General features: G+C 40.7%; 1 protein-coding gene across 1 annotated transcript in view; it reads left to right on the top strand.

The window, feature by feature from the left end:
• The window catches only part of CNTNAP5 (contactin associated protein family member 5), a 197,340-nt gene that overhangs the window by 64,733 nt on the left and 108,945 nt on the right, over window positions 1-23,662 (top strand). Inside the window, exons 8-11 of the mRNA XM_041405185.1 lie at window positions 2,737-2,877; window positions 12,961-13,225; window positions 15,526-15,675; window positions 16,789-16,960. Of these exons, the coding sequence (XP_041261119.1) occupies window positions 2,737-2,877; window positions 12,961-13,225; window positions 15,526-15,675; window positions 16,789-16,960 (728 nt within the window). The remainder of the gene's footprint in view (window positions 1-2,736; window positions 2,878-12,960; window positions 13,226-15,525; window positions 15,676-16,788; window positions 16,961-23,662) is intronic.

Below are 23,662 nucleotides of genomic sequence, written 5' to 3'. Positions count from 1 at the left end.
TGTGATTCTCACAACCACCAGCTTGACCCAGTTCCCTTCACATCTGAGCATGTTGCAGAGCATGTTGATCTAGGGAGCCAGAGCAGCTCGGCAGAGGAAACGTCCTGCCTGCCCATAAACCCAAGCCTGGTGTGCTCCCCTGTGATGTGACCAAGGTGTGGCAGAGTGCAGCTTATATCACCCCAGCAGTTTAGTGCTTATGGATGATGGTTGTTAAAAAAGTACCTGAAAGCCCTAAATATCATCATATCTGTACGCAAGGCAGCTCCTCATCTGTTTGCCATCAACGCACACCCGCGTGCAAATTACCCCTGTTCGTTTTTATCCCCTTGTGCTTGTCTGCCAAGTCTTCCTTGCCCACAAGGCTCAGGGTCGTGCTTGCACAGAGCCATCATCCTGTCTGGATGTGTTGAGCTGGCACGGTTCACTGCTTCAGAGACCACAGGTTCCCCCTTTGCACTTTGAATTCATTTCTCCGGAAAGGATCATTTTCCAATGCACCCAAGGGAAAAAAGCAGACAGCTCAGCAGTGGCAGGTGCCTGCTCTCTCCTCTCATCTCCCGGATGAAATTCCTTTCTTTGCATTTCACAAAGCAGGGTGGAGAGAGTGGTACCTGTCCCCTGGCACTGCTCTGCCAAATCATGAGCACATTTAGTAGGGACAGCATTTAGAACAATGGGATTCTGCAGCAGCTTTAGACTGAACTGTTAGGGGCCAAAACTGTAAGTGCTTTTAAGATGGAGTTGAGAAAAGTCAAATAACTGAGTCATCAGCTTTTCCAATTTCAAAATAATAAAATTTCTTGCCTCTTGCTTGGTGCCAACTAGGGGAAACTCAGGCTCCAATCTAATTTGCAGAACATTTTTCCAGATGTTCCAAAATAGGGAAGATGGTAGAAAAGATCTCCAGGTGTTGTAAATCAGCATCACCACCAACCGCCTGGGCACTCAGATCTTGTCCCCTGAGCTTAGTTTGAATTTCACAGTGTGTTTTTTCTCCATTTGCACTGAGAGAGTCTTTCAGTCAAACTTTGCAGCAATGCATTCTACTGAAAGTTTATCTCAGCACACTTTAGGGATTAAGGGCCTTATTGAGGGTAATAAAATCATTACTTTCATAATTAAAATTATTACCAATCACAAAGGAAACTGTTTTCTTAATAATGCATTGGTGTAATTGATATTGATTTTTCTTCTGGTTTTGAAACCCCAGTACAGAGTCCCTAAGCAGGAGACTTGAAGAATAGAACATGAAAGAAAGAAAGTCTGGCGTTTTAGAAAGAACTAATGATTCTCACTGGAAAAAAAACCAACACATTGCTACCAGATAAGCCCTCATGCCAATAACAAACCTGCAAGTGACGTAAAATAGCAGTCTGTTCACTCTTTATTTCTCTGAAGTGATCAATTAAAACAAGTGAGGTGCAAGTTCATTAAGAACTTGTTCTCAAGTAAGTGTTTTCAAGGTTACCCAGGGAGGTTTCACTTGCTTATGTATCCCAGCTTGTTAGGTGGAGTGGGAGGAAAAATAACCCCCAAATTGCCCTTTATTTTTGTAATAATGAGCTGAGGTAAGGCCTTGGGAGTTGTGACAGAGGAATAGGGCTGACCAGGTTCCAGGAGCTGTCAGCCTGTAAGCAGTGCCACACAGCAGTGCATGCTTTTGCTGCAGTGGGTGCAGCAGGATTTTGCAGCACAGGTCCTGATCAAGTGTGGCTGCAGGATCCCCACCTGCATTATATCACTCACTGTGCTGCTGGCTGTGATGGGAAAAATGAGTAAAACTTTAGTGGTACCACCAGTAATGCTTTGCCAGAAAGGTCAGTAAAGTTAATTAGAAATGAGCTGTGACATTTGGAAAAAGAAGGTAGGATTATCAGAATTTTTGGGGGTTGTGGGGTTTGATTTTCTTTCTTTTTACTCTCTGTCTTTTCTTCAGAATCTAAGCAAGCTGTATTTGGGCAGCTTAATTTTGTTAGGCTCTTTGTCCTCCCAGGACTTTCAGCCTTCCAGTTGAGTGAGGAGCTGTAACCTGCACGGTGTTAACATCTGCCAGTACTTAGACAACAGCACAGCAGAAGTTTTGTGCAAATGTGTAGCCTGCAGAACTTCTCCATCACAAAGCTCAGTCCCAAATGCCACGTGTGACAGTTGTAAAGACCAAAGCACAGTGAAACTGCAAGGTGCAAATGGGGTACTTGTGTATGTGATAGTACCCTTCTCTGGCTGAAACCAGAACTGCTCAGACACCTGCCGGGTGGAAGGGAGTGACTGCAGCTCCCAGGCAAACCCAGAGCTCTGAGGGCAGGGAGAGTTTATTCCCCCATCCCTCAGAGGTTCCTGAGCACTGTGGGCTGCAGCCTGGTGTCACCCTCTGGGCCAGCACTGTGGGAAGGTTTCCATGTGTGTGGGTGTTCCTGGGTGGGGAGCTGGGGCCACTAGGTTGGTGTGCCAAGGCACTTCATAGCTGCTCCCAAAGCAGTGAGCTCTCTGTGCCAGAAGTGTTTCTCCAGCAGCAGGAATGCAATGGGAACTGTAATTTCTCCTGAGAGGTGGCCAGGGCCTGCCTCATGCTCCCAGTAATGTTGTTGGTGGGAATTGGTTCTTAAATAATACCCCAAGTGGATGTATGGAGTGGGGCTCTGCTCTCCTGCCTCTGGGATGATAACACAATGTAATGTAATATATACATACATATAAAATTATTAATAATGCTGTTCTTATTCTTTCCAAAAGCTCAGTTTTGGAGGGATTCCTGTCCCGGGGAAGCCAGGAACCTTTCAGAGGAAAAATTTCCATGGGTGCATTGAGAACCTTTATTACAACGGAGTCAATATAATTGACCTGGCCAAAAGACGCAAACCTCAGATCTATACTGTGGTAAGAGGCAGTAGCGTGTGCTTTCCTTCCATGCTTTTTGTGCTCTCTTGCTGCTGCTGGCTGCATTGAATGAGCAGAGTTCAGATTTGGATAGCTGTGGGGATAATTAGCTTGTTAAAATGATATTGCTGAGGTTAACACCAGCCAGCACTGGCTCCTGTGGAGAGGGTTATTGAGAGACACATGTGGAAACCAATACATTTCTCTGATTTTCCTGGTGTATTAGAATTTGCTTGGGGAAACATTTTAATTATTTTTTTCAAGATAAAAATGTGTATATTTAATGGCATGAAAGAAGTCATAGAGATTTTTCTTCCTGGTTAACTCAGATAAAATCTTACTTTCTGAACTATTCTCTGTCACTGTTGGGAAGTACAGCACTAGCAGAATTCTACTTTGATACTTCAGTTAATATTATAGAGGAGAAAAAGTACTCCTGTTATCACTGGAAATAGTCTCCTTTGTGCTGCTCCTTATATTCAATGTATTGGCAGTTCTGAGAACCATTGGCTTTGTACTACTGTCTCTAAATGTGGAATGGTAAAGCAAGAGGAACTACAGTTTTATCCAGCTTGATAGCATAAACCACAAATATAACTTAACACATAATGATGGCCAAAATTGCAGATATATTTAAATACATCAAAAAAACCAAACATTTTATTTTGTAAAAAGAGTGAACTACACTCCCATGCAGCATTGACAAACTGTATGTAATTCAGCTCTGTTCAGATTTTGTCTCACTCCTACATTGTGCTTTGATAAATGCCTTCTGGCTAACACTGTGTCTTTAGAGAACATGGAGATGAAACTGCTTCTTGCTCCCATGGCATCTTCTAGTTTGTAGCAATGAATACACTAAACAAAGCTAAAACAAAGCAAGCCAGAAGACCAAGGAAGTTCTTTCTGTGTTTTCCCTGCCTAGGGCAAGGCTCAATAGGCAGGGAGCTGGAAAATGGAAAGGTGATGGGTGAGAAGTTCCTCACTGTGTTGTTGGCAGTCAAGACTGCCTCCAGGATACTCCCCTGGGACTGAGAGACTTTGCTTTAATAATCTTGAGTTTGATTATTCTGACTGAGGACTCAAAGGCAGAAATCCTGTGAACTGTGTTAAATTGCTCTTCCCCTCAGCTTATTTTCTAATGGGGGAGCAAAGAGCCCTTGTCTGCTTCTTAGGTCATTAAACAGCTGGTTGTTTTGCTGGCTGGATAATGGGAAGGCCTTACTAAAGGGGAAGAGCAAAATTTTGCAATGCACTTTTTCTCAGAATGGCATTGTCTGGGTGTAAGTGGGTCCAAGCAGTGAAACTCTTCACTTGCCTCTATCACTACAGTTGGTTCAGAAAATGCTGGATGAAAGGTCTAGGAATCCAGCTCCCTCTCTCAGTTTAAGGCGATGTGCCTCCACCCTTCAATCTCTTTCACATAAGTGATGTTTTAAACACCATGGTTTCCAGAGGCAGGCTGCTTACTGCATTTTTCAAGGTTTATGAGCTGCTCTGTGCTGTGTCTGTAGCACTTGGGTATGCAAAGTGTGTGGAAAGGTTGCCACGCTCAGAGTGCCTCATCATCTTAGATGAACACCCTGCTATTGGAAATGGGCCCTGTAAATCTGTTTTCCAACATTCCTTGCATCCCAGCTGTTTCTAGCAACTCTCAGGTACTTCTAGGTTATTCAGGCTGGTCCTGTTTCCCTTTTGTACTCTTCCTGACTCATTAGCAATTAACTTCCTCAAATTAAAATAACTTGTTCTTGTTAAATCTAGTGTTTTGCCTGCCAGAGTTACTCTGCACTAAATGCTTTTACTCAAAGTGCATTGAGGTTTTCAAGCAACAAGCTCTATCTGCAGGGAGCTGCAAGCTTCTCTGCTTCACGTCTTTGTAGTCATAAAGGTTGTCTGAAGTGGAAATGCAATGAAAGGATCAGCACAGAAGGATGATTAAATGTATTAGGGACTTGGAAGTACTCCTTCCAAAAATGTGTTCTCTCCCCACCAATTGGAGATCACCTGAGATGGTTCTGCATTGTTAATCCCCAAAATACCTTTGTCTCCTAGCAAAAGATAATCAATGACAAACAGGTTGGTTTGGGATTAGAAAGCCATTAATGCTTAGAGACATCAGGTTTTGCCTCCAAAAGCAGGCAGACTTCTATTCTGTTCCTTTGTGAATGTTGCCGCAGTCAGTGAGCCAGACGTGGGGGTTTTCATACATATCAGCTTTGGGTTTTGTTTTTTTTTTTTACTTTTGACATCCTTCACACAAGCAGGAGAATGATACATCAGCTTTGGAGGTATAGATTTCCTCTTATTTTGTAGTTCCTCACCCGTATAAATAATGGCCCCAAATCAGCTGCTTTTGAAGTCAGAGGAAGACACTACAGGTTGTCAATAACAGAGTGCTGTAGTATGTATTGTACTCTTGGGTGGTGGCTGTGATTATCATTCTGCCTGTTCTTTTCTGTGACTCATTTGCAGTTTTCAGACTTGCACTAAATCCCCTTGAGAAGCCATCTCAAGATAACGAAGCAGCCTGTCTCTTTGAACTGGAACTTGCCTTCAGAATTCCACTTTTGTATTGCCTGATACTTAACCTCCCTACATAGAACTGTCTGTTTGGACAGGCCATCTTTCTTCTCTCTGGGGTTTCTTCTGTCCCTGATGGCATGTTGTAGGCTTTGTGGTTTTTTGGGTTTAGGTTTTTTTGGGGTTTTTTGGTTTGTTGTGGTTTTTTTTTTGTTTGGTTGGTTTGGCTTTTTGTTGGTTTTTTTGGTTTTTTTTTGTTGGATTGGGTTTTTTCTTGGAGGGGTGGGAGAAGGTTTGTTGTTTTGTTTGTTTGGGGGTTTTTTTGTTCATTTTATTTTCCCTTCCCTTGATCATTGAATGTGGACCAATGACATGGAATCTTTTATGTGCTTTTCAAGTGATTACTGCAAAAGGTTAGGAGAAGTCAAATTTCTGTAATTAACCACTGTCATGGTCCTAGGGTGGACTCTTGGGAGACCTCATGAAATGCTTTAAAATAGTAATCTAAAGGTTTGCCCTATTTACAAAATGTCTTCTCAGCACAAGAGAAGTGCAGACTGCTCATTATGAGAAATCACACAGCAGTTACACTTCTTGGGCAATTAAGCAGGGGCAAGAAAATATGCAAGTAAGAGCCACATTTACGAGAAGCAGAAGAGAAACTTTTCTTCACAGAAGGAAATTTGGTCTCTTGATATCTGGGATGGAGAAGTCTTCATTGAGGGATTTTGTGCTTGTTAAGAGTGTATGTAGATGCAGGAAGAGATGGGGCAAATTTTAGGAAGACAAATCTATTGAGAATTGCTAAATGCATCTGGTTGAGGGAGTAGATAAGAGAAAAAAATAGCTATAGCCTCCTGCAAATATAGGATCCATTCCACCATGGATGGGTGGAATCTAGCACCATTAATGCTAGATTCTGGTTGCACCTTTAGAAACTGCTCAAATGTGACCTGTGGCCAGGGTCTTAAGTTGTTTTTGTTATTCACTGATTTGTGATGCCAAAGTAGGAAGCTGTCTAGCTGATGTAAAGAAATTAGGAGGCCATGAAAAGATGCTGTGTTTGGTCTTCTCAATGTTCCACCCTACTTACTCACTGAAATGGAGAAAAACACGATCTCCCTTTCTCTTCCATTACCTCTGGCTAATAGAAGTTGGGGTTGCATTTTTGTTTAGCAGAGCAAACCCTGTGCTGGCTCACGAGGAGTGCAGGGAACTGTAAGGCAGAAGTTGTCAGCTCTCAGATACGCTTGAATTTCTATTCTGGACTACCATGTTGAATGTGAGAGTGACAGCTTGGCACAGCGAGGGATGTGGTGACATGTAAATGTATCACTGTAGTGCCTTGGGGAAATAACCAATTGCCAGCATCAAAGAGCAAAGAAAGATACCTAGTGACAGGAGAATGTAAACTAATAATTCATTCTCTTTATAGAGAATCCAAACATGCTATTTTATTAAGCTGATTTGAGATACCTTCATCCTGAGAAGAATTTACTTGTCTGTGAATGTCTCATTCTACCAAAGTGCTCTGGCAAGTGTTGATCTATCTGTGAACATCAGGCTGGTGATTTGTGAAGGCCCCTCCTAGGGTTTGGAGAATCACAAGTTAGATTATTTTTCCTATTTTTGGCACTCCAATAAGACTATAGGAATCCTATATAAAAAATGTTGGAAGTTTTTAGTGACATTTTTCACCACTTCCTGTGGACCAAGATGAATTTCTACAAAAAATAATTTTTATTCAGTTATTTAATGGAAGTGTTGGGTCACTCGATTAAAGAGAGAACTGAATTTGTTATTTTTTAGATAAGGCAATTGAATTCAGATTCTAGAAATATTTGGTTCTTTTAAAAATAGGTTTTTATATTTTCTTCTATCTTTCTGTGTGGTCTCTGGGTCTTCGGAGGAGTCTCCTTTGCATTCTACCTGCAGTGTGGAATTGCAAGGAAGTCTATATAAATAGCATTCATTCTGAGGTTCTGTGTTATTGTTGCTGAAGGCTATAACAGGATTATTTTGAAAGAAATTAAGTGTGTCACCTCAATTGAGGTCTTGAAATAAAGTCTATTTAAATAACATCTTTCCCATTGATTTCAGTTGGCTTTGTCCACAATTCTAAAGAGTTTCAGTGTGCAAATGTATAATCCAGCACATAGCTGCATTAATAAACTCTCCTTGATATAAAAGTTTCTTTGTGTTAGGATTTTGATAGTTGTGATGACAACAAGTGAAGCAAGTCTTTTGGGAGAGAGAACACATTTTTTAATAAGACTGGATGACATGCAGAAAAAAATGACATGTTTCTGAGCAAACAAGGCTATTTTGAGAGTCATCAGACTTCAGCAAATTACAGGTTAGAAACAATTGTTCAGGGTTTCATTTATTACATTATCTGGCCAGTCAAATTGAATGAATAGGGCAGTTAGTGCCTGCTGAGCAGAGGAGGATGTTTCAAGGTGGGAGGTGATAAGGCTGTTAGTCCCTGTAGGAGAGGAAGAGAGATGGCTAATTATTGTCATAGGAGTTAGCAGGGGATAAGAGAAAATGGGAGAAAATGTAATTTTCTGCAAAGCCAGGGCTTTAGTATATTTTTAATGTCTTATTCCAATTGGTAAGGCCTTAGGAACTCTTTGGCACTTGGCATAACAGAAGCTGAGCCCATCACAGTCAGGAGCCTGGATTGTGTGCAGTTCACACCAACCATTTAAGCTGGTGGTGTGCTATGATACACAGATAATTGGAATTTAAAAGAGGAAAATCTATTAAAGGAAACTAATACACAAAAAATGAAAAAAAACCTGATAGGAATTGCTTTCTATACACGTTCCTATTTTTAGGTAGATGTGGTTCTGTTTTCATAATAATAATAATGGAGAAAAAAAATCTCCTTGCTGCTGTGTTTTGTTCCAGGCAATAAAAACTAATAAGCTGTAGATCACTTTACCTTGAAGTGGAGCAAAAATTGCACTTGGACTGTAATAATTTGCCAGTTTGATATAAGACATCTATCTCTTATTCACTTCTAGCAAGGTGAATTTGAAAGGCTGGCTTCATTCCTACTTGTTGCTTAAAGTGAATATTCCCCCTCACCAGGAGTTTGGGTGTGGGTGAGATCTTGGGAGGAGACATAGCCAGGACAGCTGATCCAAACTGGCCAAAGGGATATTCCACACCAAATGAGTCTGCTCAGCCATAAAATCCAAGACAAAGAAGAAGAGAAGAGGCATTAATTATTGCAGAGCAGCTTCTCCACATGCTGAAACCCTGCTTCCTAGGAAGTAGCTGGGCATCATCTGCTCATGGAAAGTAAAGATTAAGTCTTTTGTTTTCCTTTGCTTCTGTGTGCAGCCTTTGCTTTTGCTTTATTGAACTGCCTTTCTCTTGACACAAGAAGGTTTTCTTCCTAGCATCCAGACAAAGTCAATATGCCACAGAGAGAAAATATTAAGTGGTCACTATTTTCTGTGTATGTGTGTTTCCTCCTGTGGTCTTTACCCCCCTTTTCCTGTCTCTCTGAGCAAAACTATATAGAATGTTTCCAAAATATTTCTGTATTTGCTCCCATCTTTTGTCAGCATCTCTTAACTATTGCACCATGTAATGAAACAGTAATGTACAGTTACTATGGGCATAAAAATGCTAAAATCCTTTGTTCTGCTTCCGGCCAGTGACACAGCTTAGAAGTCTGAGATAAAGAGCATCTGGAAAGGTCCAGCCAAGCATCTAATCCCTTTTTCTCTCATGGTCATAATGTTTCAGATTTTTCTAAGTCTTCTCTATTTTTCGTTAAATGTTACTTTCTCTCCATTGGGAATATTATTTTAATGTAAACAACTTAAATCAGGGTGATCAACAATTAACATTTTATTGGAATCCATGATACCTGCAGTAAGTGGAGATAGGACAGATCTCTGTCACAAGATTGATTATCACTGGGCCCATATTAGTTTCAATGTAACTTGGATCAGGAAAGCTTTCAGATTTCCATATTGAAATTTTTCTCAGAGAAAAAGAAACCCATCTCAGTACAGGAACTTCTGGTCCCCTGCTCTTGTGATGGACTGGTTGCTCACTCAGTGGACCTGAGGAAACTGAAGGAACACTGTGCACCTTGGTGCTCCCATATCCTGTTTGAAGACAGTTTGCAGCAGTATTTCAGAAGGCTGGAGCTGGTATCTCACTTTGATTTGCTTTTCATTTAGTATTGAGCATGGTCTTGAGAAGTACTTGAAATATGTGGGTCTCTTGACATTTGTTCTCCTAGACAGAGTTAATTTAAAAACAGGGCTTGAAGGACCCTCCCTCACTCTCAAAATCCAGTTTCTCAGAGTTGAATGCAAATTTCTCATCTTATCCTTTTAAAACTGTATCAAAGGTCACCTTTTTCTTCGGTTACTCTCCTTGTAAATTCATCTGCAAACTCAGTCTCTTCACAGCTAGAAGTAGTCCTCCAATTTCCAAGCTGGAGATATTCTTGCCAGTTTACCACATTTGTATCTCAGCCAGGCCAGGGACCTTAGTCCCTTTCCCTGTCATATGAAATCATCCTTTTTAATCTTCTGCAGAAAGCAAGATACCCTTTTTATTGGACAGTATCCACAGAGTGATTAATGAGGAAAATTTAAGTGCCCATTTGATGCTCTAACCTGCAGGTAGAATGAGAGCTCAGAAATACTCATTTATTGTTCTTTCTTTTCAAGCTGTGATCTTGGCCTGGATCCTCTGGTAGGCTAAGTGCTGAGAATTGCAGTGCAGCTGTCAGTTTGAATAATTTCCCAAGTGCATATTATTTTTGATTAGTATTCTCTGAGAGCAAGGAGGATGTGTAAGGAACTTGTTACCAATTGCCCTGACTGTGGTGTTTTCTTCTCTTTTCATTGAACAGTACATAATACTACATGAAGAAAGGCCAGAAATGACTGAAATGGTTCATTAAAGTTATACAGGTTTTATTGAAGTCCCACAGAAGTCACTGGAAAGTTTCCAGTCAGTTTTGGATGAAGTTTATGGCTCAGAAGATCATCTATGTAATCCACTTTTATCCTCATCACTTAGCAACTGTGTTCTTCCATTCTCTTTTAATAGGAGAGGCTCTGGTTCTTCTTTAAAATGCTGTAACATGCTGCTGCCTGTTCATTCAACATCTCACTTGAACAAGAGCCCCCTCTAAAGCTGTACCCTGCCTGCAGAAATCTGGACTACTTCTACTCTTTTCTTAAGACAGCTGTCATGGCAGCCAGTGAAATAATTGCAAGTATCTTCATTGCATTTTTAGGCTCAGAAGTTTTCTCTTGTAAGAACAATAAGAACTATTTTGTTAAGATTTCACTGCTTGTTAGAGGAGTCGTTAATCAGTCTGGAGATGGACTCAATGGAATTCTCAAATGCCACATGATAGCTAAAGTTTCCAGCAGCTGGGTAGAGCTGAGCGTCTCCTTTATTTTCTCTAGGGATTAGACTGTTCTTATCCCATTTCCTAGCCAATGAGCTTTTACTTTTCAGTTAAATTGGGTTCAATTATAAAATCAAGTGTCTTCCAGAAATCTGGCATATACCCTGGAGAGTTACAGAACTGCTGCCAATTAATGCAAAATGCTCATGATTAGATGAAGGTTTAGAGGGAGCTGTTTACTTTTCTGACTTAGACCTGATGGAATAATTTGTTTAAGAATAACACTCAGAACAAATTTAACAATTTTTTTAAAGGGAACCTATCCCACTTCAGTGGACAAATGTTTTTCACAGTAACAGTTCTGTATGTCTTTTTTTCAGGTTTTCATGTTACTGTCTCTAGGAAGGTAAACAGGTTGGTCAGTGTAAGGTTGTCAGCAACTGTTGTTGGTGTGTATTAACTACATTGTCTGGCTTTGCTCTGAAATGCTGCTTTAAGGTGTTTCCCTCCTAAATTAATCAGTTGAATGGATGTAAGTTCTTGGGGCATCAGTTGTTTTACTCAACTTTTCTTTTTTTTTCCTTTTATTTTTTACAAATCCTAGTTTTTAGTTCTGACTGCAATTACTTATGGCCCTTACATCATGGAGGTCTCAATTTTTAAATAAGAGTTAACAAAAATAGCTCCTGAAAAGAGCCCCCCAAAAGGCAGACACACCTCTTGTCTGTCTTATAAATGCACCTTTAATCCCATTTACACAGAATATTGCATTTCCAGCTGTCTGTTCTTATGGTGTGTGGAACAGCACCTGCTCTGCTCCAGTTTAGACAATGGAGAGGCTAAAGTTTGAAGTCAGACTTTGGAGCTTGAAGTCTGTCCAGGTTAAGCCAGGGAAGAGATGTGCAGCTCCTTTTCACATGTCCCAACATTGGCCTTGCAGTCAGCACTCTTTGCTGATCATGTCTCAGGACAGGACTTCTGGCCTGAATTTTGATTAAAAACTGAGGTAAAAATGTAACAATAGCAAAAAAAGTTTGTGCTATCTTTTCATGCAGCAAGTCCCAGCAGGTTGTAGAAACTTTTTAAAGGCTGAGACGAAATTTCCATCCTACTTTCCACCTGACTAATGTTCAGTGGAATTCACATAAGCTTTGGATTATATATCTTTTTTTTTTTTTTTTTTTTAATTTTTGTAATATGATATACCCTTGGATTTATTTTGCCAAATGTGGTTGGTAGCATTCTGAATTTACCAGGTACTATGCAGATAGCTCCCTATAGATAAGTATCTATCAAAGATTGTTTCATCCAGTGCTAACTTTGTCTGTTTCTGGCACCTTATTTTCCATGTAAAAAATAAAGACTGGAAAGACGTTTGAGAGTGATAGGGAGCAGTTCTATCATCTGACTGAGACTGCAGGCAGGAATTCTCCAAGCACTGTGCAACTTCCATCCATCAAGTACTGCTCATTATAATTATCCAGTTAGAGTGAGGTACAGGTTCTGATGAGGAGTGTTATCCTGGAGAATGCCGTACACTCCAATGTTTTTATCAGATTACAGCTGGTACTTTACAAAGCAGCCATGTTCAAAGCAGCTGGCTACAACAATCTTCTCCTGGAGTGGCTTTGAAAGACGTGGCTCCTTAAGTGCATCCTGGCTTTGTATATTGTTAAGGTTTTATACCATGGCCTGATTAACCTGGTGAGGTAATCTACAGTGGCTGAGCAAACTGATGGAGTAATTTCTTCCATCAGCTACAGTGATACAAGCTAGTGCAGATTCTGCAGACTGCTTTGATTAAATGTGGTTCTCTTCTGGGCAAATTGCAAATTGATTTAAGGGCTGGGTGACTGAGATAATCAACTAAGGTGTGGCATTGATAAGGACATTTGGTTACATTTAGATCCTGCTAAAAAGTAAGGTTTTGATTTTTGATCCTCAGCATTTGGGATAAAAGCACAATTTTGAAGTTAGGTATGTTTTCCCAACATGGACAGATACATTTCCTATTGATTTCCAAAGATATGTGTCTGAATAATAATACCTATTTCAGCCTCGAGGGCGATTAAAAATTCAATGAGCTTATTTAACTGAAGATATTTTGGGATGACTGAAAAAACGTCATGCTGATTATGTTTGATTTTTTATTTTTTTTGCAGGGGAATGTGACCTTTTCTTGCTCAGAACCACAAATTGTTCCTATCACCTTTGTGAGCTCCAGTCGAAGCTACTTGCTGCTGCCCGGCACTGCTCAAATTGACGGTTTGTCAGTCAGCTTCCAGTTCCGAACATGGAATAAAGATGGCTTACTTCTGTTCACTGAGCTCTCTGAAAACTCAGGACATCTCTTGGTTTACCTCCATGGTGGGAGATTGATGCTACTTATTCAAAAGGAGACTGAGAACCCAGTGGAAATCTCTGAAGGTGTTTATTTTTTGTTTACTTTCACTTGTCTCCTCCTAAAACACAAGGGCTCAGCCCCATGGGATGAAAGGATCAAGCAATAAGGAAACACCCAATCTCCCTTTCTCTTTTAAATCTTCTCTTGCTTTCTAGTGGTAAAGCTGCTCTGTACAGCTTGATCTAAGCTTGGAAAATTGGCATCTTGAAATCTCCAGACTCAAATCTCACTGACAGTTAGCTGAGCCCCTATGTTCTTAAGCAGTCACACTCAATTTTCTTCAGTCAGGTCGCATGAAGACCTTTCTGTTCCCATCTTCAGACTGTGCTGAAATCAGCTGGGAGCCAGCTCAGCCACAGCATCTTTCCCCAGCAGAAGTTAACGGAGACTCAGAGCTGATTTTCTTTCTCTGACTGTAGCTTTGGACTCCCCCTTTATGCTACACTCAGAGGAGTGACTGACCATGGGCTTCCCCTCCTTACACTCCCTGTTAGGCTTTCTTAGCCACTTTACAAGTTGCTTTTTGTAATGAAGCTGGTGGGATGCAAGAGTAAAATAGTAAAATAGGGCTGCCTGATTTAAAATTTGGGGGAAGAGTAATAATAATAATAATGATGATGATAATAACAAAACAATACTGTATTTTATAAAACATTAGATGTTTAAAAACGTGTAATATTAATATATTCCCTGTACAGACTAAAAGAGGGCAGATGTATCTATTAAAAGAAGGAGAGATAAAAAACTGACAGAGTTGTCAAAGCAGAGCTGTTCTGTATGCATGTTTCATTCCCCTTTATGATCGAAAATGAAGCAGCCCTGCATCTATCCTTACTCATGTAGATTGCTACAGCCATAGCTTGCTGCAATTGAACACTGAAAACTGAGATTCCAGCCTTTATTGCAGTCCTAATGAAATTGTTGACAAAGCTGAGACAATGTCAATATTTGGTTGGGTATGTTTGTTTTTGTGTAGTTCTGAAATAATGAACCTGAGTCCAGCCTATCCAAACACACTAAATTGCCTACTTGTACGTGGGAAATATACAGAAGGTGCTTGTGCCATGTTCTGCAGATGTCGGGTACTCACAATAAACTCATGCTTGTTCAAGAATGGACCTGGTTTCCCCCCAAATGGGATCTATTTCCTCCTGTAATTGTTTCAAACCTCAACAACATATTCCACTTCAAACTACACTTCAAGTTGAAAATCCATTTTTTGCTGGAAAACCAGCCTCTAATTCTGTGGTAATTGTGCCTGTGTTAACAGCCATTACAGAGTAAATTTCATTTTGAAATTCGTGATGAAATGCCTTTATACACACCTAACACCCTCTTTTTTTTTAAATTTTGTTTTGAACTGTTCTCACACCTCTTTGTGTTCCTAAGTGCTTGTTTGTTATCTCTGAAAGCAACATTAACAAAAATATTCTGTTAGGGTGGGGAGTAAATACTAGTTGTCTGTGCCTGATGTCAGTCACTTCAGCCTGATGGTAGCATATTTTGAACTGTAATTAGGTTGCTTTTGATCTGCACCTCTGTGTGTGGGTTCAGAAGCTTGCCCACTGATTCTCATAGCTGTCAGAATAGAGGATGTGGAGTTTCTTTGTAGCTCTGTGTATTTCAAGAGCCACACAATGTGGCACTGATTTTCAGAATAAGGAAACAAGACAGGTAATTTCCCACTTCATGTGAGTGTCTAGAAGAGAAGGAGACTGCTCAGTATGTCCCTCAAACTTTAGCAACAATCCCAGTTCTCAGAACGTCCATGTAGAAATCCAACTTCTGTACATCCATTAATAATACCATGTGCTGCATTGGTACTGGAGGGTTTTAAGAAACATAAATCCTACTGATACCTGTTGGAGCCAATCAGGTTTCAGGTTGGAGTCTGAGCACAGCCTATGAATGTCTCACTGAATCTAATCCTCTGCAACCTCACACATCTGTTTAGTACCAGAAGCTCAGTAGAGATCTCTGCACACTTTTGGACTTGTCAGCACTTACCAGCAGACTGAAGGTAGACATAAACAGCCCCAGAATGGTAACAGTATGCTACCAGAAAGGTGAAGGATTGAACTAGCTTGATGAGTGTCTGCAGTAGTACAAGCTTAGATTAAAAAGTGAGACGACCTACTTAAACTCTCAAAACTTCCCTTTTCCTGGGCCCTTTCAGCTTGTTTCCAGAGGTAATGCATTCTTTTCAGCTACAGTTTTCACTCAGCTGCATATTTGCAGTCACAAGTTGGAAGCAAGAGGAGATTTGAAGAACACAGTTGTCTCCTGCACGTCTTTTTTTCACTTTGTCCATGTGTTTTGCCAGGCACCAATCTCCACGATGGTCTTTGGCATTCTGTTAACATCAATGCCAGAAGGCATCGCATTACCTTGACGCTGGATAGCGACGCTGCCACCGCCAGCCATGCAACCACTGTCTCACGGATCTACTCTGGGAACAGCTACTATTTTGGAGGTAGGTTGTTTCAGGGAAGTTTTCGTGATGTGGATCCTCAGGTGCTCACCACAGAGTTCTCCCAAGGTGCACTGTTTGCAGCTAAGAGCGAAGGTAGGGACTGATTAAATTGCAGTGCATTCAGCACCATGGACAGGGTGAAGGGTGTTGGTCAAGCCTGGAAGAGAGAGAACAATCTGAACTGCAAACAGAGCTGTAAAAGTGGACTACTGGTAGTGGTAGTCAATGAGTACCTACATCTATCTGACAATATATGCAAAATCTACAAAGCTATATTAATCATGAGTGGTTTTGGTTATGTTATGGTTTGTTTTTTTCCTGGTTAAAAGGCCTTAGAATTATTAATGTTATCAGCATTCCTGTAGATACCACTGTTCTGATCAGGCTCAGTGGCTTTTTGGAGCTTAGGTGACATACAGCTCAAATCTTCAAAGGTATTTATGTACAAAGCTCTTGTGGAAAATGAAGATAGGTTTAGCTCAATTTAGAAAATGGAAAAAAGTGTTGAAAAATACTATCTTCTGCTTTTTGGAGAGGAGTGCAAACATTAATGTCATTAACTGTCTTTTAATCTAATATATTTCTGTGTAGTGCTTACTGTAGTATGGTTCTGATCTTGATGAACCCTGTGGATACAGCACTAAGGATGTGCAGGAGGTTTAGATCTCAGAGCTGTCTAAATACTAGGAGGCTCAGACACAAATGGCTTTCTTGCTGCCCACAAGGTTTCATCTGCACATTGTTTCAGCAGCAGAATTTAACCCATAATGATTTTACATTTTGTACAACTCTTTTAACAACTCATGTTTTAGTTGCTATCAACTGTGCAGTTTAAAGAAGATTAAAAAAAATCACATTTTGATTTCTGCTCAACACAAGTATGTTTCACAAGGTGAAAACCTTCTATTCTGATACTTTCAGTGGCTGGCTTCTCTCTTTTTTTTTTTTTTTCTTTTTTCCCCTGACTGGAAGGTTTATAACACAGGAGGTTGCATAGCAAAAGTAATAAAAACATTTGGAATAATAAGCCTCTGAGTTCTTGCATCAGGAAATCCCAGTAGAAATAGTTGAACATTCCAATATTCTTCTCTGCCTCTTCTCTTTTTCCCACAGGGTGCCCTGACAATTTCACCGATTCCCAGTGTTTAAATCCCATTACTGCTTTTCAAGGCTGTATGAGGCTCATCTTTATTGATAACCAGCCCAAGGACCTCATTTTAGTTCAGCAAGGCTCCCTGGGGAATTTTAGTGATTTACACATTGATCTGTGTGGCATCAAAGACAGGTAATTATTATTTCCTCTTTCTTGTATTTGTTCTTTTTTCATCTTAGTGGTTTATAAATACAGGTTGCATTAGTGAAAATTCTGATCTGCCAACATTACAGATATTAGGCATAATAGAGCTACAAATAGAAAATACTGCAACAAAGATAGGGGGACTGGAGGGGAAATGGTTTCAATTACATGAGGCTCTCTTCACATTGACTTGTAGGAAATAGAGTATGCAAATTCAATCAAACTATAGATTGGTGAAAGGATTAAATTTTATGCATAAACAACATTTGATTGCTTTGAAGTTCTAGAGGAAATGAAAGAGAAGGAAAAATTAGTTGATTCATCAGGACATGTCATACCCTTAATATATAAGCTGGTTCTACTTAAATAAATCATCTACAATTTTTCTTGTGAGCCATTACAGCATGTTCATGATGAGGATATGGTACATCTCGTGTGCAATACTGCCCATTCAGTGGGACAATATAATGATGGAATGTCTGCATCTGCCAAAGAAACATTTCAGTTTAAATAGTGATCCACATCCCTCCTAAGATGAAACCTGACAGGAACCCCAGACTTTCCCATAAACAGCAGAGAGGAAATAAGAAACCAATTTTTTTAGAGTATTTTGTAAATCTCTTTTGCTTATTGTGGATTTTTAGTGTCTAAATATTTCTGAATCATATATGCAAATATGTACTTTGAAGTTAGTATGTGGAATAGGAGGTTCTGTAATTTGTTTTTGGGGATTTTATTTTTTTTGTTTTTTTTTTTTGTTTGATGAAGTTGATGGCTGATTTCCATTATTCCTTCCTGTAGGAGGGATCAGCCTGCTGGAGCTGCAGTCTTTGATAAGTGGGCAAAACGTTTGTAATGCAAGACCTTGGTGCTCATCTTTGTATGTTCATTTTTGTTAATTTATATGGAGAAATTACTGACTTGGCTGATCAAATCTCTTTCCACATTTAATGATGGCTGAATTCAGGGGAATGTGAATTTCATACTTGGTGTGTCTGAAATGGTAAATGGAATTCTACCATTCCAAGACAGAATGGAAAAAGATGCAGCTAATTTTACAAAAGGAAGCAAAATGTCATCTTTCCTAGGAACTGAGAGAGAGAATTTAGCTGTTTTCTTGGAAAAACAGATTATTTAAGATTGAGTGGACCATTTAAAAGCACTTTGTGTAAATGTATGTTGAAACAAAAGAGAACTCTTCTGGTATGATACAGAGGTGCTGTGGGACATCTCCAGTGCATTCATTGTCACCAAGTCAAGGCTAAGTGCAATTTGGTGATACTACTGAAAATATCTTCCTTCTCTTTAGTGTCCCAAGGATGACAAGCATTAGTCTGTGGTCATACCATAAAATTAGTTAGGGCAAAGATCCAAACATAATAAGAGTGGGATTGTTTTACATAATGCCACCTTTCTTGTTGAATATATCAATTGCACAAACAAAAAAAAAGTTATGAGTGATGTAATGAAGGACCTGGGAGGTTGGACAAGCCAGAGGGTGCCCAGGTGGCCAGGAAATCCAGTGGCATGCTGGCCCTGTACTCTTCAACATCTTCATCAATGATTTGGATGTAGGACTGGAAGGGATTCTGGGCAAGTTCACACACGATACAAAACTGGGAGGAGCTGCTGACCCTCTCAAGGGCAGAGAGGCCCTGCAGGGAGCCTTGACAGATGAGAGGGCCGGGCAATCACCAGTTGCATGAAGTTCAACAAGGGGAAATGCTGGATTCTGCACCTGGGATGGGGCAACCCTGGATGTATGGACAAACTGGGGAATGAGATGCTGGAGACTAGTGCCACAGAAAGGGAGTCCTGGGGGATCCTGGCCGATGGCAAATGAAACACGAGTCAGTGGTGTCCTGGCAGCCAGGAGGGCCAGCCCTGTGCTGGGCATCAGGAAGAGCATTGCCAGCCAGGCAAGGGAGGGGATTGTCCAGCTCTGCTCTGCACTGGGGCAGCCTCACCTGCAGTCCTGGGGACAGCTTTGGGCACTGCAGTGTGAGAAAGATATCAAACTGTTAGAGAGCATCCAAAGGGGCAATGAAGGTGGTGAAGGGCCTTGAAAGGAAGCTGTGTGAGGAACAGCTAAGGGCACTTGGTCTGTTCAGCCTGAGACTGCAGGGAGACCTCACTTGGTTACAACTTCTAGTGAGGGCAAGAGGAGGGGCCAGTGCTGATCTCTTCTCTGTGGTGATGATCTGTGACAGGCCTGAGGGAATGGCCTGCAGTTACATCAGAGGAGGTTTAGGTTGGAAGGTAGAAAAAAATTCTTCACCCAGAGGGTTTTTGGACACTGGAACAGGCTCCCCAGGGAAGTGGTCACAACCCAAACCTGACAAAGCTCAGATTGACTGAATTCTTTAATAAGAAAAGATTGCTGAGGAGAGGCAGCATAATGGTCTTAGGTACTCAAAGGCTGCTGCAGCACTGATGGGAATATTCATCCTTTCTGCCCAGGATGTGTAGGAGAGCTGCTGTGGCACAGACTGCCTGAGGTGACTGTCAAGCCTCTGTCACTGGGAGGCTTTAGGAAAAGTTAGATGAGTCTGTGAGAAATAATGAACATGGGTGTGGGTGATCCTGCCTTAGGGTGTGAGCATGGACTGAGTGATCTTCCAAGTTCCTTCCAGCGCTGTTGCATGTTGCATTCGCTCAGGCTGTTCCTGCAGGTGGAACAGCTGTGCCTTGTTCTCGCTTTGGGGGTTCTAAAATGTCAACAATAACAATGCACAAATGAAAAAAAAAAAAAAGAAAAAAGAAAAAAAACCAAACCAAAACACAAACATGGGAAAAATGTTTCAGTAATTCAGCTCACAAAGTCCCAGACCTGTGAGAAAACTCATTTTAGTCAATGCATCTCTTAGACAATCTAAGGCAGTGCTGCAACTATGAGTAGGGACTGTGTAGCCCAAAGTTATGTTTGTTTTTTGTTTAATAAACTGATATATACAGATAGATATAGATATGTATGAAATGGGAGAGAAGGAGCAGCAGATCCTATTCATATGTCCTGATTTGCTCTTTTTGCTTCTAGTAAACACATTATTCATTTTTACAACTTAGAAGAAAGCTATGTGATTGCAGAATTTTTTACTCTGGGGTTTTTTGGGATATCTCTTTTGCAAATTTCATTATGTCTAGAATAGTGGTTAAACTCCATTATGGTTAGTGGTATTATTTTCTTTGTTGAAAAATAACCTGATTCCCTTCTACTTGTCCCTCTGTTTTCTTGAGGTTCTCTGACTTCTTGGAGGTTCCTATGTCTCTTTCAGATGTGATGTAAATGAAAGTGAGAAGTTTAGAGAAGGCAGGGACTGAGCCACTGGAGAACTCCAGAAATATCTTCCCCCTAGTAAATCAAGATAACAGCTCTGTATGGATCCCTTCACAACCCTCTATTTTAGTTGCTAAAAGATGAAATGCAAATCCAGTTGGATGTATTCACTGATCTCCTTCTTGGCCTGACCAGCCCTTTGCAGGAAGTGTGTCCTCTCTGTACCACTCAGAGGAGGTGCTGTGTGCAGCTCTGACTCCACAGTCTCTAAGTCTGTCATTCAGCTCTCATGGCTGCTTCTAAAACTGACACTCTGTTCTTTGGCGTGCTACAAACTCTTCTCTGCAAGGAGAGATGAAATAGGTTTGGACTCTTCAGCCTGGAGAAGAGAGAGCTGGGCAGGGTTGTGTGATGAGGGGCAACAGGAAGGAGGTGAATAATAAACAAGAATGTGCAGTTTCTCACAAGTTCAAATCTTACACAACATCAAATTGGATGTTGTTAGATACTGTAGAGGTCAAATATAAAGGAAAGAGGTAGTAAGATGTACATGAATTCATAAGCCACAGATAGCTAGAAGCTGGCAAAGTGTTCAGGGGGATGCTTTTGAACTTATTTTATCAGCATTTTTGCTTACTTACCCTGTCAGAGTAAGGAAATTGAAGGAGAGACACTGTTGATCTGAAGCAAGTCTGCAGGGAGGTGATAAATTTAGGACTAGGAAGTCCAAGTCCCTCACTGTTTCTAAAACATTGTTTTCATTGTATGCATCTCTCTGTACCTCTGTTGTTCAAAAACAAAATATATTGCATCATAGCTATGCTAATCTCAAAATACATTTGAATCTCAGTGTGCATTTTGCTAAGTACTAATACGTTCTGCACTTTGTTTTCTCTTCTTTTGTGTTAGTTGAAATAGTGGGCGTGTGAGTCTGTCTGTGTGTGGGCCAACAATGGAAGGCATAGCCTGGGGAAAATTCAGTCAGCCTCTCATTTAAAAATAAATGAAATGGGTAGGAAAACAAATATGCAGATGCTGAGAATTTGGCCACAGAGTTGAGAAGCTCTGGGATTTCCCATTCAGCAATTGGCTCGAATGCCAGATTTTGTGACTAGAAATACTAGCTCCAGTCCTGAAGCTGAGTTGGTTGTTTGCTGTGGTTGGCATCCTGTTCAGAGAATAGATGCAGGAGTGTGGGCTCAAGAGATATTGCAGCTCAAGAGTTGCCATGGTTATTAGGAAAACGTGCCAGAAAATCATTAGACCTCAGTCCAGAAATGCATTGAATCCCCAGTCCTTCATCATACGCACAGATGCTCCCTTAGGGCTGAGCAGGGCCGGCTGCTGTTACCACAGATGGACCCCTTGGAATACAGCAACTAGGGCTGCAGTGTTGCCTGGAGCCTGAAGGCATGGCTTGATTAATCTCATGCACTTCTTGAATGCAGTGGGACAGACTGCTTTGCAGTGTTAGTGTCAGAGAAGAAAATTCCATTTGCAGGAGTTCTTGCACTCTGTGTGTGTATACAAACAGGTGAGATCTGGTGTGGTTTCCCCTACCAGCTCCTGCAAACTTTATAAGGAAAAGTGCTTAGGAGGCATTGCTGTTGGGGTAACTTGTGCTGAAGAGCTGTTGTGAGTAGAGAAGTGGTCTCTTTTTCCTTTGAATTGGCATCTCATATGGAAATAGTCTCTTTTGCCCCTCAAGATGGTGCTGGACAAATGTTTGTGTTCACCAGGCTTTTGAGGCAAATACTGTTGGAACACACCCATAATGATGACATTGGTTCCCTTCATGTTTTTTAAGTCCTCAGCCCCCATCACAAAGAATGAGGTATTTTTGTTGCCTGGTGACAGAGAAAACTCTGTTAAAAAGTCTAAAATTTCAAGATTCTGTCAATCCTGCCAGAATTGAAATACGTTGAAGTGATGGACTTTTTGGTGACAGTTTCCCTGGACAGAGGTGAGGCTGAAGCAGATGGAGAAGCACGATGTTGTACGCCCATTGTTTTATTGTCATAAGTTCTATAAGTGATTTGTACTTGAATACATTGGACTGGCTTGTCTTCGGATTAGGAAAGCCTGTTATGTGTTAAGCCTGTCATTATCCATAAAGGAACTATGAGGGTAGCCAGATCCTGCTTTTCTTTAGGCTCAGGTTCACAAGTTTGCATAGATAATGGATGTGTTGCTCTCCATGCCTACAGCTGCTGAGGTACTTTAATCTGATTGCTGCAGCTCATGTTGATTTTGCGCTGATGAAGCTCTGCCTGGGTTGTCCTATTTTTACTTGGCTGGCACCTTGCCCTTGCTGTAGCAAATACTGACAGTACTTGTCAAGGACAACACCAGGGACTTCAGTTCCCTTAAGTGACCTGGGGGAGAGAGAGAGGGAAAAAATATTCCTGTTGAATTCACCTTAGCAGATGGACGGGTGGTGCATCTTGCAGGACATCCTGGGAATTCCAGTGATGTGCCATGAGGAGCACAAACCTGACTCCAGATACTTTCTTCTGAATCCTGGCAGGGTCCCATCTCTGTAGCATCAGTGAGCAGAACACGGGCACACGCTGATGATACCATCCTCATTAAACCAAGATTCATCTGCATATTCCAATTCTCCCAGGAAATCCAAATGGAGAGAGGGGCATGTGGTATCCATAATAGTCACTGTGATGAGATTGGCCTCTACAGTTTTACTTCTTTAGGGAGAAATATATGGAGTTGATTCATGAGTTGGCTTCCTTCAACTGCTTCAGTTGTGGAGCACTAATAGTGTGCTTAGTCCCTATTCTTTAACCATACCCCTGTTTAATCTGTGAAAATTCTTCATAGTATTTTCTAAATAAATTAGCTTAAAGTGTTCTTTTTCCTAGCTAAATAGAGCTGACCTTTTTAAACCTGCATTATGCCTTTTCCTTTGTAGATTCTGTTATATTTTATTATCAATTTTTGCTTCTAAGAAAGAATATTTTTTTTTACTTTTTCTTCCTTTACTTTTAGTGCTGAATTTAACATTGTTTCTTGTGTTGTACTGTCAAAATGGGCCTTTGGGAAATTAATTACTGTTGCAGGTGAAGGGTGTTAGGATAAATCCAATAAAAACATAGTGGTTTTTTATATTTCTTAACTCTCCTTTTAGATTTAATGTATGCCTTGCAGCAGAAGCCAAACTTCATATGATCCTTTCACCCCCTAGCTTGGCCATGCAAGTGAAAAAATACTCTGGCTAATTATGGCCTATGAATTTTAATTTTTTTGTTAGAGTCCCAGGCTGGGATTAAAAAATCAAGCATTTAGTATCACATTTAACCCCACATAAACATCTGCAGTGTGTTGCAGAAAGAATAATTAAGAAAATCCCAACCCCCAATTTGGTAACCATTCTTTTCATTCTCTATATTTTTTCCTGT

The sequence above is a fragment of the Onychostruthus taczanowskii genome, unplaced genomic scaffold, assembly GCF_017590055.1.
Source record: "Onychostruthus taczanowskii isolate IOZ18803 unplaced genomic scaffold, ASM1759005v1 scaffold10, whole genome shotgun sequence".
Classification (NCBI taxonomy): domain Eukaryota; kingdom Metazoa; phylum Chordata; class Aves; order Passeriformes; family Passeridae; genus Onychostruthus; species Onychostruthus taczanowskii.
This window is presented reverse-complemented; position numbering and strand designations above follow the sequence as displayed.